The 19,433-nt window shown below is 46.4% G+C and overlaps 2 protein-coding genes across 3 annotated transcripts in view; one reads left to right on the top strand and one right to left on the bottom strand.

Moving 5' to 3' along the window:
• Positions 1-567: 567 nt before the first annotated feature.
• On the bottom strand, positions 568-3,490 carry CCN1 (cellular communication network factor 1). Its single transcript, XM_075002226.1, has 5 exons — positions 3,179-3,490; positions 2,645-2,858; positions 1,953-2,300; positions 1,586-1,788; positions 568-1,474 (listed from the first exon to the last, which is right to left on the bottom strand). The coding sequence occupies exons 1-5, from the start codon at positions 3,239-3,241 to the stop codon at positions 1,175-1,177; spliced, it is 1,128 nt and encodes a 375-aa protein (XP_074858327.1). The 5' UTR covers positions 3,242-3,490; the 3' UTR covers positions 568-1,174.
• The window catches only part of DDAH1 (dimethylarginine dimethylaminohydrolase 1), a 166,379-nt gene continuing 149,746 nt past the window's right edge, over positions 2,801-19,433 (top strand). The window contains exons 1-2 of one of the 2 annotated variants that reach the window (XM_075002229.1): positions 2,801-2,885; positions 4,258-4,318. Coding sequence is in view for 1 of the 2 variants with exons in the window: in XM_075002228.1 (XP_074858329.1) it covers positions 5,710-5,739 (30 nt within the window). In the remaining variant the exon portion in view is untranslated. Of the gene's footprint in view, positions 2,886-4,257; positions 4,319-5,622; positions 5,740-19,433 lie in introns of those variants that run through there. The other variant, XM_075002228.1, reaches the window with a different exon arrangement.

Here is a 19,433-nt window from a genome sequence, read left to right as displayed (position 1 = left end):
GCATGTTTACTTTTAATCACTGGGTTATAAGGATTAACACAAGTCATTGCTTCACGCTCATTTAGTTTGAATTTAGTGAAAGCAAACTACCTCCTACAGACACTAAGAAGCATTTTTCCCCCCTACACAAATGTATTCATTGTTAAGCAGCTATACAAAGTAATATGTGAGCCTTGGCTTGCTCTTCCAACACAATCTTTCACATTGTGGTGTATGTATGTATTCCAATTAAACACACTGCAAATTTCAGGATAATTTGAATATTTTGACAGTGTAATTAACAAAGCACTCTATGTTTCTCATCATTTGATCTTAAACCCACTAAGCTGTTTGTATCTGTCTTTAGCCCATAGGGGACTGCACTTTGCAATTTTAAACAATTTACCCTGAACCAATAGACTTTAACATTAGCAATCATTAGTTCCAAGGCACATACATACATATCCCATAGAATAAAGCTTGCTTTAGTTTTCAGAGGAACTGAGTTTGCAGAATTTCAAGCTACTAGAAAGCTCCCACCTTTAGCCAATTGTCTGTTACCTGTCAAATTTTCCACTAAGAATAAACCTAGGTAAATATTTCTTTATTAAATGATTAAATCCATAAATAAATTTTTAAAATTCATTGAATATAAAATTAAAATCATTTACAACTTATTCCAGTATTATGGGGAATGGGGGTGTTCATTAAAAACAAGAAAGCTACATTTTGATAAATAAAGTACTCAGCTTTAAAACAACTGATTTCTGTTTGCAATTAAACTATAGTTGGTACATAATAGCTGCCACCAGTGAGCACTCCAAAGTGACCACCTCAGGAAGGAATGTATCTTCCAACTCATGTTTGGAGGAAAAAAAAAATATAGCATAGTGTTAAAACTGAACAGTATAGAAAAAAATTAAAGTTTTCATAACCAGAACAAACATTTATCTGATCAGTTACAAACAGCACATGGTTAAGGTAAACTGCTCCAAAAAGAAGCAATAAAGTTGCTCCAATACTATGAAGCTTTAAGTATGCTTAAATCTCTGCTCCTTTAGTGTCCAGTTGCACTGGGTGCCCTTGTAGTATCTCAACATTGCCCCCAAAAGGGGCAAGGCACCATTTCCACAGAGTTCTTTTCTCCATTGCTTGTTACTTCGAAATTCTGGTAACTCCCCACCCCCTTTAGCATTTAGTCCCTAAATTTGTGAATGTCATTGAACAGTCTGTAATAGGGGTAAGCTTCATTTGCATGTGGACAGTTGTAGTTGCATTTGCAAGATTGGATCATCATTACATTCTTAGTGAAAGTTTCTCCATCATCGCAGCGGAACCTGATCTTGATGGTCCTGGTCTGGTGGGGGGTACAGCATCTTCCATCCACACAGGAGCCACAGTACTTGGGGCGATACTTCTTCACACTAGAACAGCCAGCATAAGTAAACTTCACTGGGGCTTGTGACTTCTTGGTCTTAGTGCATTTCTTTCCCTTCTGTAAGGAAGAGGTAAAAACAATGTTGTTAGAACAACTAATTTGTAACATCCACCTTCCACTCAGACCCAGCTAGGAAAAAGTGGGTCTATTACACAGGTCTATATTTACCTTTAGAGACCCATAGCTGGGCTGTTCACATGGCCGCACTTCACATATCCTGGTCTCTTTGACTAGTCTACAGTCAGGATTATCGTTGGTGACCCTGGTGGAGACACCAGTTCCACAAGTCTTTGAGCACTGGGACCATGAGGTTGTCTGCACAATGCATTTGGGACTCTCAAAGGATCGGCTGTATGGCTCAGCTCCAAAGACTAGAAGGAAGGAGAAGAAGAACTTAGTAGTGTTTCTCATGTACCTGGGTTCCTTGTCTCCAGGAGTGGAGCAGAGGGCTATACCCACTGCATTAAAGCTTATTCCCCCTCACCATCTCCACCCAGCACATACTGTTATTAATATGCCCGATAGCCTTACTCACCAGGTAGCATTTTCAGCCCTCCTTTCACAACAGCGATCAGCTCGTTGTTCCTGGTTAATTCACCTTCGGAAGCATCCAGATCAAATTCTTTGTTGAAGAAACCTTCCAACTCCTCAAGAGCATCTTTGGCCTCATCACAGACCCATTCTTCACAGCACTGGCCAGGGACTTTAACGAGACGTGGGTTGGGACAGCCCAGGTTAGGCAGAGAGAGTTCTTGTGGGCACAGAGGGACGCAGCCCACGGCTCCGTCTATGCACGTACACTGGTGTTTACAATTGGGCTGGAAACTTTCGCCATTCTGGTAGATTTTGGAGTTGTATTCACATGGTCTCCCCTCCAATTGAGCTGCAGGGATTAGCAAAGAGAGAAAGGAGGAGGTTAGTCGTGGGACCTGCTCTTTTAAACACAAGCATATTTGCTGCTCTGTTTAATCCAAGTTACGGTAAAGTTCCCTACAGTCCCTGAGAGACTCCAGGCTAGAACAATAAGTTAGTCAGGAATCACTTTTCCTTATGCGCCTTCAGCAGAGCCCAGACACACTGAATTGCATTCCAGACTGCTGAAGTCACAGGCCTTTCTGCCAAGCTACCAACAACAAAGCCCAGCCATACATGGACTCAGAGTTACTCAGCCTGGGCACTACGGGGACTAGGCTTATTTTCGAAGGAGCCAAACCGCACGTCTCTTACCTCGGCAGATCCCCTTCTGAGCCGTGGGGCTGGCGCCGAAATTGCATTCCAGCCCCTTGGTGTGATCACAGGGCTGGCTCTGACTGCAGTCCTCGTTGAGCTGTTTAGCGCAGACTTTACAGCAGCCGCAGCCGTCCAGCACCAGACCGACCCCCGGGGCACATCTGGGCACCTCCAGAGGGCACTGGCAGGCGGCCGGGCAGGCGGACAGCGCCTAGGGAAGGAAGCACGTACAGAGCCGGTGAGCACAGGCGCTCAACTACCCCCGCGCAGAGGCACACAACAGGCAGTCCCGCTCCAGTAACCGCGCTCTGCCCCCAGCACAGACAGGGGTCGCCCGTCCAACAGCGCCAGTCCCGACCTAGGAGTCCGGGACGCTCCCAGCTTCTGCCTGCACGCACAACACGCACGCAAGAGAGCGGCTTTCCGCGCCTGCAGCGCATGGCAGGAGGGCGATCGCGTTAACAAACGGCTTTCAACGAGCCCTCGAGCCCCTGCGATCCCGCCCTAAGTCCCACGCCGGTGCAAACTTACCAGCCTGGCTAAGTGGAGGAGGGCAACAGCCAGAAAGAAACAGCTGGTGGCTGGATAGCTCATTGTTAGCGAAGGGATTCCCGCTACAGCTAAAATAAAATCAACCGGCGGAGGGAGAGCCTAAGACTTTCCCTGCGCCTTGCAAGACTACAGGCTGAGCGGATCCCTTCTTGTGGCTGTAGAGAGGAGTCTAAATCCTAAAGGGCTGCGGACGCGTGTACTGCTGCTACGTTTTCTTCTTCTCTACCGCCAGCGGGATAAGGGGGCTGCTGCCTGGATCCTGCGCTTCTCGGGGGGTCCCTTTGCAGTCTGAGGAGGCAGCGAGGGAGCCACTCCTTATATACAGTGCTGCCTGTTGCAGCTGCACTGACGTTGAGCGTTCCAGAATGCTAAAGCATCCAGCATTCCAAAGCATCTCAGGAATGTTTCTTGGCGCGGTTTGCGTCCAAGCTCCTCCCTGTCTAAGTTGCACTTTTTTCTTTTTTTTGTCTCACAACTATCAAGAAAAAAGTTTTGCCCCAGTCGCCACGCTTGAAATGATAATTTAAATAATCCCCCCTTTAAGGCTTTTTTTTTTCAATGATCATGTGGGGAATACATTTTAGGAGGTTATTTCAAAAATGAAAGTCCCCAGTTTTCAAGCTAGGAAAAGTTGGGAGTAGATACTCTCTGTTTATTAAGTATGTTACATATGATTGAATGTCCCTGAGAAATATTTTGCGGGGACGGGAAGTGCCGAAAGGGCCAGACAGCTCTGTAGCTGACATTATGCAGATAGGCATGAAGACCAAAAACGTTGATCCAGTGTGTGATTGAGACTGTGTATTACAAACTAAATACGCTGATGGCTTACTTCTTACTATTTATGAATGGGAAAGGAATACAATAAAGGGCTCCCTGATATCTGGCAAAGGTCAATTAAAAGGTCCCCTATTTTGGTGGAAGGCAGAGGTTCTCAGTCCAGAGACCTTGTCTGAAGAAACACAGGAAGTTAGCTGCTTCTTTACAGGTGCAGTAAACATCCAATCTCACCTTGCCCATTCCTCACTCCCAGTCTGTTTATTATTTTTTTTTTTTAGATTGAAATTTGGAAATGCAACTCTGCTATGTGGTCTTATCCTACGATTTGCCTTTGGTAGGGTAAGTGAAACAACTTTAGTGTCTATACTACGCCTTGGAAAAAAAGAAGCTGATGCAGTGATCTCTGTCTGCTAGCTGGTCTTTAAGATGAACTGCAAGAAAGTGACTCATTGCTTTAGAATTCTTTTTAAAAAAGCATTTTGAAATTATGATGTTGAATTTACTACCCTTGATGCTCCTTTATTCTGCCTAAACAGTCTAGGAGGGCAGACTAACAAACTTTAAATGTCTGTGGAATATTAACCTATGACCTTTACTCCAGCATACTAATAAGCCATTAAAAGAAACATCTGCCCAAACTATAGGTGAACCCTAGAGAGGTGAACGTTCAAAGACTGACCATGTTACTATTGGATAGAACTTCATCATGCTTAGCTGTTCTTAACACTTTTAATATAGTCTCCACAAAGGAAATGTACAATCATTAATCCATTTATTTGTTATTGGGGTTGTTATTTCAGAAACAAACCTATAACAGCTTTAGATGTGTAGTGTTTAGGCCAGGAATAAGTTAGGAGAAAATTCCATCACCTTCAGCGTGTACATCTGGCTGCACTCGTGTTTATCAGCAAAGTTTTTAGTAGTCCCTGGTAAGGTTGCATTCACTTGGGGTTTCCTCATTGAACTAAAAATGTGGGAGTGGGGTGGAGATGGGGGCAGAGTTCCTAGCTTCTGTTGTGGCGGTTTTTAGGTTTCATGGCTGTAAGTATTTCCAGATGGTGATTCAGACACCAGACGTAACAATATTTCCATATTTGGTATAGCAGTAGCCTGCATTTTTCACATTTTTCTGCTCTGTTATCCAACCACAAAGCATTCTTGACAGCTTCAGATGGTGTTAAATATAGACTTAACTTTTGTTCCCAGGGCAGGAAATTCTTTGGGATTCCTGTTTTTCATGCAATCTGTCTGTCATGATTTAGTGGCAATTACAGTGGAGGAGCCAACTGTAGCTTGCTCGTTTATTGGGAAAAAAGAAAAAGGCAAAATCATTTAGTCTGCTACCCAACTGCGTTTCACTAAATCCCCATTCCAAGGATTTTTTTTTTTCTTTGCAAATCAGATTACAGTTCTTAACCCAAGTTTGGGTTTCTGTGGGGGTTGTTGCCTTCTGCGACTGAAGGTGGAAGAACAGACCCACAGCAGAGGAGAAACTTGACAAAAACCTCCAGTGCCCTTGGAAGCCAGAGGGGGTGGGACAGAGGGAAGGGGAAATCTGGTTAACCTGTCTGGGTAGCCTTGCCAAACAGTATGTGTCTGTGTGCGCTGCTCCTAAAGGATGGTCAGTTAAGGAGGGAAAGCAGCCGCAGTCCTGCTGCTAGGAGACACGCTCAGACGTCTTGTTGCCTGCTCCTTTCCACTGCTGAAAGGGTTACAGAGAGGATCATTTCATGGCTGGGGGGCTGTGCACAGGTTTCAGGGTAAGTGTTGCCCATGCTACTAAATCTGTTTAGGGGGCTTGTGTGCGTGTGAGAGAGTGTGGTTGGTTTTTTTTGGTTTTTGTTTTGTTTTGTTTTGTTTTTAAATACGGAAAGAATAATAAGCAGCCTTGTTGGACCTTGCTCGAGCCACAGAAAAGGGGGTTTGTTGTTGTCTTGGGACTGCCTGCTCTTGGACTTGGCTTTAGACTGAGGTGTGGGGGGATTCTGCTGCCAGTGAGGTGAAGGCGACACAAGAAAGGGACCAGTATAATAGGGCCACTGTCTTCAGCAGAGGCTTGGAGCTGCAGCCTGAACCCTACAGTGAAGTTTCCAAAACATATGCGGTTTTGTTTTACTTTTCAAGCATGTATCTTTTCTAACTGGCCCCCCGCTGCCCCTCACCCCACAAGGGACAAACCAGGGGCTGATGGATAAAGTCCATCTTTGTTGATTTTCCTGGAGACCATTCGTCCTCCTCCCTGTCAGCCCATCCATGGATAAATAAAGTAATTCGAGGAAACCATTTTTTGACCCAAAATGGTGGCATAAGGGACCAATTTAAGCACAGAATAATTGTCCCCCATACAAGCCCCTCTGGAAACGCCTTCACAATTATAAGAGGTGAAGTAATACCTTCTATTGGACCAACTTCTGTTGGTGGAAGAGACCAGCTTTCCAGCTCAGTGGCAGTATTTGGCTGGAAGCATTTCTGCTGTAAAGGCTCTTTCACAGTCTTCCAGTGTCCATGGGAATGTGGCAAGTAGGAAAAGACGACAGAAATAAGGCCTTTGTGTCATGGCACTGGAGTAGCAGCAGCAGCCCCCAGAGCTGTCACAGCTACTGAGGGGCTGCTGCCCCAAGCTGGAAGGGAACAGACTAGGTGGGACCCTGGCCTTGCTGAGGCTCCGCAGTGAGAGTGAAAGAGGCTGCTGCAGCCTGCCTCTTATTTCCGGCTTCAGCACAAACTTAGGCTGTTTCCAACTCTGATCCATATTTGGCAAAAGTCTTGTGAGCTTCGTCATTCACCCGACGATGGGGATGATGCTGCAGCAGCCACTGGGCTCCTTTTAGAAAGAGGAAATCAGAGGGTCCTTGACCTGCATACCAAAAATACAGCTCACTGGAGAATCTATGGGCACATTTTCAATCCTTCCCTTCTGAGCCTGGAGGAGGCGCTTGGGGGGGTTTCCTCTGCTGGAGAGTTCACCGATGACCCTTGTGCCTCAAGAATGAACAGAATCAATTCTTCCTGGCATGTTCACCACATTTAAGGGGCGGGATTGGACTGAACAGCTGTGTTTGTTTTACATTGTTTTAGAGATGGATGGAGGCCATTTAGTACACATGTGGATCTGATGGTCCTCAGAATTTGGGTTGGAGGGGAAATTTGGCTGACGATTTTGGCTTGATCCATTAGAGAGATATAGGGATCAGTGTAAAGTTTGTCTCTGAGGGCAAATCCCCACAGTGTCCAAGTGTGACTTTGCTGCAATTTTACTGCAGTTTGGTTGTAGTAACTGAACTTGACATATTTGGTTTTCATCTGTGAAGTTCTTTTGTTCAGAGTTCCACACGGGAAAAGAAAAAGGCAGCTAATTCTAGATGTGGCCATGCCCAGAGGACTTTAGGAGAGCTGAGAAGATAAGGTACATGTGCAGTCTAAAAGAACTGATTATTTTCACTCTTTCTGAAGGACTTAAATTTCCTTGTGTACCAATACATGTGCCTGGTGCATGGAAGGGAGCTAATAGGAGGTGAGCCGCTGTCCCAGACGTGTGCTTTAGTAATGTGGTTAGGGAAGATTATCAACACCAAGTACTTTAAAGTGTTATCATTAATATGGATTATGCACTCTACCACCTCTCAGAGGCGCCTGCAGCTGAATGCAGCCACAAAGGGGATAACATGGTGTTTCATTCTTTAATCTTGTCATTCTAATCTAAGTCTCCCTTGCTGCTGTTTCATTCACAGGACCTAGATTTGTTTGTTTCTGTTATGTTTTTGTGGCACATGAAAGTGATGGGCTGTCAGATCCAGTCCTTTTCTTCACAGATTGGATATTACCTGAGCATAAGTGGTGGCAGACAATGCTTCCCTTCTCTTCTCTGCTCTTTACCCATCAATATGTATTAAAATTGGACCTAAAAATAACAGGTTTGTCAGGGTAATTAATCCTCTCTTCTCCCATAACTCATTGACTGTATTTCAGTATTGATAACAGGTCACCAATTAGTGCTATATATGATTATAGGCATCCTTAGGTGCCCATTAATAATTGGCCCAAGACCACCAACTAGTTCATGTGGTCTACCAATAATTATTAGGTGGTTCTGTTAAGCATTTCTGTCTTTACTGACTTGGCAAAATTATAAGCGGTCGTGTAGCACCTTAGAGACTGACAAATGTATTTATTAGTCTCAAAGGTGCTACAGGACTGCTTGTTATTTGTGAAGCTGCAGACTAACATGGCTACCCCACTGAGACTATTGGCAAAATTATAGCTGGTGACCTGGAGGTGAAAGGTTCTTGCTCTGTTTCCACATCTCTGAGCTCTCCAGATGTCTCGGTTTTCCTATTTGGCAGGTGTATGTTTCCCTTTGGATGTTTGAATTTAAAGACATGCAATTGCTTTTGTGGTTGATCGATACAATTTTGTCCAGGATAAAGAATAGAATCATAGAAATGTAGGACTGGAAGGGACTTCAATAGGTCTTCTTGTCCCGTCCTCTGCACTGAGGCAGGACTATTCTAGACCATCTCTGGCAGGTGTTTGTCTAACCTGTTCTTAAAAACCTCCAATTATAGAGAAGTTTTCAAGTATATAAAAGGCTGTTGAAGGGAAGAGCACGGCAAATTATTTTCCTTAGCCTCTGAGAATAGAACAAGAAGCAATGGGCTTAAACTGCAGCTAGGGAAGTTGAGGTTAGACATTAGCAAAAACTTCCTGTTGGGATGGTTAAGCACTGGAACAAGTTGCCTAGGGAGGCTGTGGAATCTCCATCATTGGAGGTTTTTAAGAACCGGTTAGACAAATCCCCGTCAGGAATGGACTAGTTACAGGCTTGTACGCAAGAGCTTCTTGGGTTTTGTATGTGGTTTTTTGTAATAATGGACCCCCCTCCCCCGATGCACAGCTGGTCCTGCCCCCACTCTCCAGTCACCCCTGGTTTGCCCCCCGCATACTCCCAACAGGCCCAAAGATCCCCTCCGTCCATGCTCAGCCAGATACCCAATCCCATGCTCATCCCAAGGACCTCCCACTGCTGCTCAGACTAATTCTCCCCCACGCCCACCGACATGGACACAGTTCTCCCCTCAGTCCAAACACTCCACCCCACTCCTGCCCAGCCTGAAAACACCCCTCCCCACCATGCTTGGCCTGAATATTTCACCCCAGTCAGACTGAAACACACACCCTGCAGCAAGGACCCAACATTCACCCTGCCCAAGCACAGTTGCCCCTGCTCTACCCAAACACCCCTACCATCTGCTCATCTAAAGGCTCCCCTCCTGCCTCCCCAGCTCGGCCTGGGAGGGAGGTTTACCTGGGGCCAGGCAGCAGACAACAGCAGCCACAGGGGTTTGCCTCCCCGTGGCTTCCCAGTCCCCCCCGCAGCACTCACCGTGCCATGCTCCACTTCAGCCTCCCAAGCCCCACTTCCCTGCAGACAGCTGGGAAGCTTCTAGCCACCCACTAGGGCTCAGCAGGCTAGGATGCATCAGGGGAGCACGGTGCGGTGAGTGCTGGGGGAGGAAGGAGGCAATCTCCTGCAGCTGCCACCTCTGTCTGCTGCCCTGCCCTGACCCAGCTAAGCCCCAGCCAGGCTGGCCAGGGAGGGGACCAGGGGTGAGGGTAGGGAGAGGGCAGCCCATTTTGGAGGTGCATTCACACTCCTCACCCAGCAACCCCGCCCCCCCCACCCATGTAGGGGCCTGAGTTATTACTTAGTCCTGTTTTGAATGCAGGGGATGGGATTAAATGACCCCATGGTTGTCCTTTTCAGCCCTATGCGTCTGTGATTCTACAGTATCTCTAGTACAAAACAACAATTTGGAACAACTGACTATATTCGCGAATGTATACATTACCTGGGTGGATATATAACAGTAATTTCACAGGGTACCTCTCTTTGCATTTCTCTAGCGCCCAGGCTTTGGGAGCCTAGATTCCAAACTTTCGTTTCTTCCGGGAAATATTCTGATCAAACTATACCACAAACTAAATTAATTGAGCGGGGGGGTGTTTCCCCGCCTGAGGATTTCAGTCTTTTAAGACTATTTTCAGGGACTTGGAGGCTGGGAAACAAATATTCCCCTAAGTGTTGCTGATGCCATTGAAAGTACATACCCAGAAGTGGAAAGGAGAACATCAAAATGTTGTAGCAATGTGAACTTTTGCGAAGGTCCTGATTAAAACCAAAATCCAAACTTTTCTGTGCTATTTTTAATATCCTCTTTCCCACTTTCCTTTTTCCTCACCATCCCCTGCCTTGTGCTTTCCCCATCTTCCCTCTTTTTTGGTTTCCTTTGGCCTGTTTCCATTCTTTTCTATCCCTCAGCCTTTCCTTTTTCATTTACTTACCTCAGCTCAGGCCTCTCCTTCACCTCCTGCCAGTCCTCTGGGTCCTGCTGCACTAAATCAGCTTTTCCAGCGTCAAAGGAGCTGCAGATCTGGTGAGGGAAAATACAGGCCGAAAAGTGGAGTATCAGGAAGGCCTCGATATCTAAAGTTTAAGTGGGCTCAGAGTTTACACCCTGGATTTGTCCAGTTAATGCAGGTTTCCTCAGGTGCAGGGTTTGTTGTATGTAGTTTCCCCTCCCTCGCTAACAACTCATTGTTTCTTTTAGCTGGGATCACACCTGTCAGCGCTCCTATAGTTTGTGTCTGTATTTTCTGATATACTGGGTTCAAATGTGCCCCACATTTGTAGGGTGGAATTTGTCTTTTAGATACACTCCTAGCATAGCCATGGGTAAAAATTTCTTGAAACAACCATTTTCCATTGATTCCTCCTCTCCACAGTATTGTGGGCTTCCAGTGCCATGGAAGTGGAGGGGGAACTAATTTCGTCTTTTAACCCCCACAGAAAAACACAGGAAAACTAAGACAGTCACAGGCTATATTCAATTGTGAAGCTTTCCCTTCTAAATTGTGTAGCCACACCTTACCCAGACAATGGAGTGGGGTCAGCAACCTTTCCAAGGCAGAGTGCTGAAATGTGACCTTTTGATCTCTATGTACGGTCCGAGCGCCAGTGATACTTTTTAAAGTCACTAATAGTCCTACTTATCACAGCTTCCTTAATAAAGATGCAGAGCTTTACCGTTTAGCTGTGGCTGGTGGCAGGAGGGAGAGCCCTGTCATGCAGAAGTGAGGCTGGCATGTGCTGAGGGCAGGCGAGCTGAGGGGGAGGAACTGGGCAGCTCTGGACCTCCAAACACCTCGGTGGAATTAACCTCCTGCCCTGAGGGTGGTGGCAGCAATTAGTGAGTTAGCAAGACAAGGCAGAAAACAAAAGCAAGAGGGGTCAGTCCTCCATCCCAAACAGTGAGCAGAGGTGGGGGCAGCTGGACTAAAAATCCCTGCCCTGGTGCAGATAGCAAAGGGGGGCCACAGGGGCTCAATCCCTTTCCTGGGGTTGGGGGTCAGATGGACAACGGGAGGTGGGGTCAGAGATGCTCAATCCCTGTCGGGGATGGGGGGGCAACATCATGCATGAGGTGGGAGAGGGGCTCAGTACCTGGCCCCAGGAGATGGGGGTGGGGGGACAGAGGGGCTCAGTCACTGTCTCAAGGGAGGTAGACGCAGATGGCAGAGGTGTGAGGTCAGAGGTCAGAGTCACTGTCCCTGGAGAAAGGAGGACAGATGGCAGAGGGGGCAGTCCCCATCCCCAGAGCAGAGGAGGTCAGAAGGGGTTCATCTTCACCTCCTTACTGGGTAGCTCATGTTCCAGTCTTCCCACAGCAGGTTGGGGCTCCGGGCTGGCCCTGCACTCCAGTGAGGGCCTCATGGCTGGTTGGGAGGTGGGAGGGATAACTCTGAGCAAGCAGGCACATTGGCCTGCTAAATCCAGGGTTGTGAGCTCAATTCTTGAGGGGGCCATTTAGGGATCTGGGGCAAATAGATTAAAAAAAATCTGTTGAGACGGTGATAGGTCTTGCTGTGATGGCAGGGGACAGGACTCAATGACCTCTGAAGGTCCCTTCCAGTTCTATGAGATAGGTTATTGACCTGGCTGCAAGATCAAGCTAAAATTTCATTAGTCAATGTTGCAGACTGTTTAGTTAGAACCCCACAGTTTAGTTAGGCAGTCAGAACCGCTCAGTCCCACCTTCCTCATCAACATTGCTTGTCAGTGACCAAGTGAGAGCCACACAGACACACTCGAAGGGAAAAGAATGGTTGACCATAGAGAGCCTATGATCCATTTTCCATCTTTTCTTTTTCAGATCCCTCTTTATCTGGGATTCTGAGTTCATATGAGACAGTTGCAGCTGTTCTGCCTGTTATGTCCTCAGGAGTGTGCATGGGAGGACGGGGGGGCATCATAATCACATGCATAACACAGGCATGGCTCTGATGGACACTGCTACGCAAAACACTACAGCCTCCTACACTTGAGGTGTGAGCACACCTGGAGTGAGATAACAACATTTTGAAGACCCACAAGTGCAATAACATAATTAACATTGAAACAAAAAAGCATTCCAGTAGCACTTTAAAGACTAACAAAATAATTTATTAGGTGATGAGCTTTTGTGGGACAGATCCACCTCCCATTTTCCCACGAAAGCTCATCACCTAATAAATTATTTTGTTAGTCTTTAAAGTGCTACGGGACTGTTTTTTGTTTTGATAGTGTACAGATAGCACAGCTATCTCTCTGTTACTATAATTAACATTGGTATTTGGCTTCCATATGCAGGATATTCCCATGTGGAGGAGAATGGGCCCCTGTTTTGTGACTGCATCTTTCTCAATCCAGTGCTGGGGGAGAAAGCTATAACAAGAATTCACAGCGAAATCATAGGAATCCATAACATTGCAGAGGTTCAAGGAGAGAGGTAAATTTTACACTGCAAGGTTTAGCAGGAGAGATTAAGGTATATCTTTGATTCTATCACCCATAACTCTTTATTTGGAACCAGATACTTTATAACTACACATAACTGTAGCTTTGTCTCTGAGTAGCCTCGGAGCAGGAGTTTGCATTTTCAGGATATACCTCTCAGATTTGTAATACATGTTGAATCTCCCTAATCCAGCACCCTGGGGACCTTACCCGTGCTGAATAAGAATTTGCTGGACCATGAGATATCAGTGTTGTCTAAGCAGCATTACCAACACTTCCATGGCTGACTGGGCTCTTAGAAGACATTTAGGGGTAAATTACAGCTAAATAACAGCACAGAACGCAGAGAGCCAGGATGGGTGGCTGGAAACAAACTTTATAGGACCACAGGAAACTTGGCCACACACATGATAAATGGTCATCCAACTAACTAAAATCATGCCAGATTGCAGATGCTGCTGTATGAGAGAGTTCCAGATTAGAGAGGTTCAACCTGTAGTGCATTGTCAAGATAAAAACCCTAGCTTAAAGTGCCCCTTTTTGTGTTACTAATAACACTTGTTGATTATTCTTGTGGGAAATGGGAAGTGTTTAATGCACAAACATACTTGGACTCACTTACTCTGATTTCACTCAGCTTGACAAGGAAGCTACACTGATCTCTTTGTACCTCTGCAGAATAACACAACAAGGCACTGTTTGACTTGCAAGCACCACAAAGGAATGTTTAAAAAAAAAAGTGTGCTACTGACATTTTAAAAAAGTAATGGAGGTGTTTCTATTAATATCACCTGGTGTAAAAGCTTCCTTTAGAAACCCAAATCCTACAGCTCAGCCCTGAAACATCTGCAAAACAAAGAGCTAGATTGTGAGGAAGGAAAGACGTCTCCCCTACCATGCAGGGCCTGCATCAGGGACATTCAGACAGCCTTCTGCTTGGGGAAGCACAGAGCCATTACTGAGCTGCTTTCTATGAAAAATTGGTTCTTTGGAGCAGGAAGGAAAGGATGAGAACTATCAACCCTTTTTCACCGCCACCCCCGACAAGGACTGTATCATACTGTGCACATCAGGAGGTTCCCACACCTGCCAGAATGCTGTTGGTGTTTACATTATCCTTTACAACAGGGTAAGCACTCTAAGAACAATCTCCAGAGTGAGATACTGAGAATATTCCCAGCATTTTCTTAAAAACTGAGACCCAACATAGTTAAAACACTAGCCAATTTAGAAAAAGAGCACTAGGATTAGTGTCCTTGCAGGACCAAAAGTGATAGATGTGACCAAGTGGACAGGTCTCTCAGCATTTGGCAGGAGAACATTCTCAAGTCAAGAACTCTTCAGGGCAAACCTCTGTCATCTGCGTAAACAGTATGAGGAGGCGTATAGGCAACTGTTTAAAAAGGCAGCTAGACCTCCAAGGGATTTGTAAGGATGAGTATTCAACCTTGATCAAGATCTTAAGTCAGGGCCAGATTCTCATTTCAATTATATGAGCGTTATTCAGTTGAAAGCAATGTGTAACCACCCACGGGGGCAGACTCAAACCTGGGACCTCTGGAGCTTAGCACATGAGCCACTACAGTCTGAGGTAAAAAGTCAGCTGGCTCTCAGCTACAGCTTTAGAGGTTTATTCTTCCTCTGCATAAGTGGTCTAGGTGCCACTACATGGGACAGTGAACCACACCCCCAGGTGTGTGGGTTACAGATGGAATTGGTTCTGGTTCACCTCCATATAAATGAGATTTAGGATTTTCAATTAAGAGAGTTTTTGAAGTGTGGGTGAAGGAGGTGCCACTCCTTCCTCCCAGTCTCTGTCCTTGCTCTGCACTACTCTCATTCTTCTAGGCTGTTTGCCTGGGCTGATGGACAACCACTGGGCCTGTTTGCTGCTTTAATTAATCCGAGCAGGGGATTTGTTAAGCTTAGTTACCCAGGCTCATTAAAGTAATGCATAAATGCAGTCTCAGAGGATGAGCTGCCTGACTGACCTAGCTGGAGAGGCTCCTGGTGGATGGAAAGTGAGTGCTGGAAATGTGGGGCTTAATGCCTGGTTACTGGTAAGATGTATGTTAAATACAGCCAATAATTTTGGGCTGTGATATTTTTTATTTAATTATCAGTGCAGCACAAGAACAAAGCCAGGAGTCTGAGGCAGATTATTTTCTGCTGGGACTCCAGGTGAATGTCTTTCCAGCTGCTCTGGCATATAGGAGCCAAAACAGTGTCATGAGGGGACCCGCTACTGTAGGGGTGTTGTAAGCCTACTATAGGTAGCCCTACCTCACCTGGGCGTGCAGGGAGGCCTGCGGATGAGTAAGCAAAGGGGGGCAGTTTCACAGAGGCCCAGTGTTTCAAAGGAGCCAAGAGTGCCAAGCTGCAGCTACTGCAGCAGGTGATTGGAAGAGCCCCATGCCCCTTTGTAATGCTGCAGGAGTGTCACTCCGTTCCTGTGAGGACCGGGAGGGGTGGGGAAGGGCTCAGCACCATGCTCCAGGTGGTGCTAAGGGCTGCCGGCTCAGCCTTGCCCCTTCTGCCCAAGGCTCCACCCTGTGGCCTGTGGAGGCTGTTGACCCTACTGTGTGCATTCCCAAACACAGGACATGCCATGGGCAAGCTGGGGGCAGGAAAAGGAGTGGCAGGAGGGCTTTGCACTGCCACTACTTTGCTTCAGAGCTGTTCATAGGCAGCCGTGCAAGCTTGTCATGAGTTCCTGGAGCAGCCCAGAACTAGGGAGATGCAAATGTGTCTCAAAGCCACCCTTATTCCCAGTCTCAGACTGCACATATGTGGCGCACCTCCCCACAAAGCAGCACAGATCCTGGCTTTCAGGGTTTGTCCCTGTTCATGGAGGCTATCCCACTGTTGATTCAATACAGTTAACTTTTGTTATGGGCTGTGTAACAAGTGTGCTGGCCCCTTAAAAAGTTGATACCACCCTATGAGGCAACCTTGTTGCTTGGTCTGGGAGAGCTTCTGGCCACTGCAAGGTGGGAGTTGGGATGGGAGTCAGGTGAGGAGTTAAAGAGGCCTAGGAACAGGGACTGCAATTTGCTGAGACTTAGCCTGCCTGGCAAAGGCCTAGGAAGGGAGAGGTGGAAGACTACCCTGAGAGAGGCCAGAGTGAACCAGACACTGTGGTAAAAAATAACCTTGAGGACAAATAAAACCAACATAGAAGCCAGAGCCGACAGCCACGTCACTATTTCCGCTCTCGGAAGCAGAATCTGGGGTAATGAGAGGGACTGGACTTCCCTGTACACTAGTAGTGTCAGCCTGAGAGGGGTACAGAATCTTGCTTGAGGGAGAAAGGGCTACTGAGCTAGAGGGAAGGCTGAATGAAGCCGTGTCCTGGCAAAGAGGTGCTAAAATGTTACTGAGCCCAGAGAAGGGCTGTTAAAGGGTTACTGAGGTGCGGAATGTTTGATGGCTTGTTTTTGTTGGACTGTCTTTGTCTCCGACAAGTGAAGGGTAATTCCAGGTTTGGCCCCCAGACCAAACCTCTGGGCCAAACCAAATACGGTTTGGTGGACCCCGTTTTACTGGACAACGTTAACAGATGTCCTCTGTTCTCCCCCAAAAGAGTATGGGACCACTGAAGCTGTGGGGTCCCTGGCTGCGGCTGAGAGAGCTGCTGCCATGTGCCCCCTCCCTGCAGTTGGGACCACCGTGGCTGCAGGGTCCCTGGCCATGGCTGGGCTCCCCTGTGGAGCCCTCGCACTCAGGGCGGCATACCAGAGGCTCACAGCTGAGGAGCCCCAGCACTCTGTCCTGAGCGTGGGTGGCTCAGAGCTGCAGAGCCACTGCTCTCAGGGTAGAGCACTTGCTGGTACCTGCAGGCATTACCAGGGAGCTACAGTGCCTAGAGGAGCTGGAGCCGAGAGGAGCTGGGAAGGTGAGTAAGCCCTTGAATATAACGGATTTCCTGTTTTAACGGACATCCCTCCCCTCGTTAGTCCATTATATTGAGGGTTTACTGTACAAACCAACTCGGAGCACCAAAAGAACTGAAGAATGTAGATCTCATTGCATTGTGCATGGTGCCTTCAGAGGGAAACTGAGACAGACACCATGTCTCCACACTGAGGAGAGGTACCCTGATGTAATGGGCCATCTACATGAGCTATTAGAGATTTGTGGTTTAGGAACAGAACTGGTAGAATAATAATAATTTAAAAAAAAACACTTGGCTGTAAAACTAAATTCAAAGCCAAGTTTCAATCCAGGCCTTTCATTTGTTGTTTGTGGAGAGTGAGTCAAATCAAAATTCCGCCGTATGGACATTGACAATCCACAGTCCTCCAGCCCACGCTGAAATTCACTGATTACAGAAAGAGAATTCCCTTGAGGCACCTCTGAGCCTGTGGATATTCCTCAGTGCCCCATTCCCCTGCATTTATGACACACTTGTGCTGCTGGAGAGGCAGGTAGTCTGCAGTGAATCAGAGGTATTGGTCCCAGGGCTCCAGCAGCTGAAATGCTGGTGTAGTTACTTGGCAGAGACTTTTGATTCTCTCTCTCTTGATTTTATGGCAAGAGATTTTTCTCTCGCCTGAACATCACACACTTTGAAGGCGGCACAGTTGGTACATAGTCTGTTCCTCAGGGACAGCTGGCATAATGACAAGAGACTTAACAAATAAATGTACTGTCAGACTCAGTCTGCGTGTCACCATCATTTCGATGCTAATGAGCTTTCTCCTCAGCCAGCTCTTGTTTGACTGTAGGGCACTGAAGCATCTCCATATTTATGAGATGTTACTAGGTTAGTTACAAATCTAAAAAGCAAAGAAGGAGACAATTCATCCAGTAGCTTGTGTGGTGGTAGGAGTTTTAAAAATGCCACCTCAGATAAAATACTATGGGAGCTGAGTAACCATAAATAAGAACTTTGCCTATGAAATGGTTTCTTATGTGAACTTGGGATCAGGGCCAACAGAATGTCTGGGTCTTAGGGAAATTTATTAGCCCAAGTCAACAGTATTTCTCGGCCTCAAAAGATGGGCTGGCTGAGAATTTGCCTGTTGGAGTCAGCTCTTCCTTAATTCCCTGTCCTCTTTATGAGAGGAATTTTACTTGTAAAACTCTCGATATAGTGCCATTTGCATTTTGAATATTTTAGTTTGTGAATTACTGGTGAATAGTAATAGCTTTACACAAAAATGGTTAGCTTCCATATGAACAGCTTCCATATGAGAAGAGATTAAGCATTCTGGTACTTTTCAGTTTGGAAAAGAGGCAGCTAAGGAGGGATATGACAGAGGTCTATAAATCCCAACCACTGTGGAGAAAGTGAATAAGGAAATGTTATTCACTTCTTCTCATGACAGGCGAACCAGGGGGTCCGCAAATGAAATTAATAGGCTGCAGATTTAAAACAGACAATAGGAAGTATTTCTTCAGAGAACATACAGTCAATGTGTGGAACTCTTTGCCAGAGGACGTTGTGAGGGCCAATACTATAACAGGGTGCAAAAAAGAGCTAGCTAAGTTCATGACAGACAGGTCCATCAATATCTATTGTTACCAGACTTGCCTGTTACTCTGGGGTATTCTCATTTCTTTGGGATTACAGAGGGGAGAGGTGAATAATTCTAACAGTGTGCTGCTTGTGACACTAGTGTTCCTAAGGAGCTTCACTTCTCCCCTCTGCCAATTTCTTCCCAATGGAGCTATTCTGCCCGACCCAGGTTCTGCAGGATTAAGTTCTTCCCACCCTGGACTCCAGTGAGCACAGACACACACTCCCAGAGCTCATCTGAGAGGACCGGTTAATCAGCACTTATAAGATGACACCTTATGTACATTGTACTCAGTGGGCTGGGTTGCACAGCAGTGTCAAGCTGTGGCCCTTATGTGCCCTTGGACTCAGTGGCTGGGTTAAAACAGCACTCTCAGTTTCTACCATCATATGCCACCCTGGTTCAGCATCTCCTCCCCAGCCCCCACTTTCACAGCACAATCCTTCTACTTGTAACCCATTCAATGGGCAAACCCCACAGGCGTTCTGGGCACCACAGGGATCTTTTAGCTTAGGTACAAGAAGCGTTGTTGCAGAGTGAATGGGGAAGCTATAACAGCCCTGAGGACAAGTGAGCCAGAGAGGAAGAAAAAGAGAGGGAAGCAACCAGTTTAACAAAGAAAGTTATTTATTTCTGGGTAGCGAATATAAACAGTTACAATAGTAAATAAACTGATTACAAATGTCAGGGCTAGCAAACCATAGAACTAATTACATAAGGCAAGGTTAGGAGGCTATGCTGAGAGAGAGAGAGAGAGAGAGAGAAAGATCGGGTGTCCCAAATGGTGATGGTAGCTGGGAATCCAGAGGGCAGGAGACAAGCAGAGCCCCCAGCACAATCAGGCAGATGATGAGGTCTCAATGGAACTGACGTAGAATGTATATCCAGGCATCAGAAATGTTTCTTAAGCAAGGTAGAGGTTTTTGTAGAGACAGGATAATGGTACAAGAAGAACACTGGATTTGATTATGGGCAAACAGAGGCGAGGCAATGGATACAGATCATGCCTGGCTTTGGGTGATATTCCTTGAATGAGCTCACAATGCAACTAGGCAGTTTCAGTATTTTGAGTATCAATAGGATCCATTACTAGAATTGG

Source organism: Carettochelys insculpta, chromosome 9, assembly GCF_033958435.1.
Source record: "Carettochelys insculpta isolate YL-2023 chromosome 9, ASM3395843v1, whole genome shotgun sequence".
Classification (NCBI taxonomy): Eukaryota; Metazoa; Chordata; order Testudines; family Carettochelyidae; genus Carettochelys; species Carettochelys insculpta.
Note: the sequence above shows the minus strand (reverse complement) of the source record. Positions and strands in the feature narration are given on the sequence as shown.

Bases quoted from the DNA above. Each gene is read 5' to 3' on its own strand.
- CCN1 (XM_075002226.1), bottom strand. From the start codon at position 3,241: ATGAGCTATCCAGCCACCAGCTGTTTCTTTCTGGCTGTTGCCCTCCTC. The intron at 2,859-3,178 runs GTAAGTTTGCAC...TTCCTTCCCTAG, and splicing joins TCCTCCACTTAGCCAGGCTG to GCGCTGTCCGCCTGCCCGGC. The intron at 1,475-1,585 runs GTAAATATAGAC...TCTTCCTTACAG, and splicing joins CCAGCTATGGGTCTCTAAAG to AAGGGAAAGAAATGCACTAA.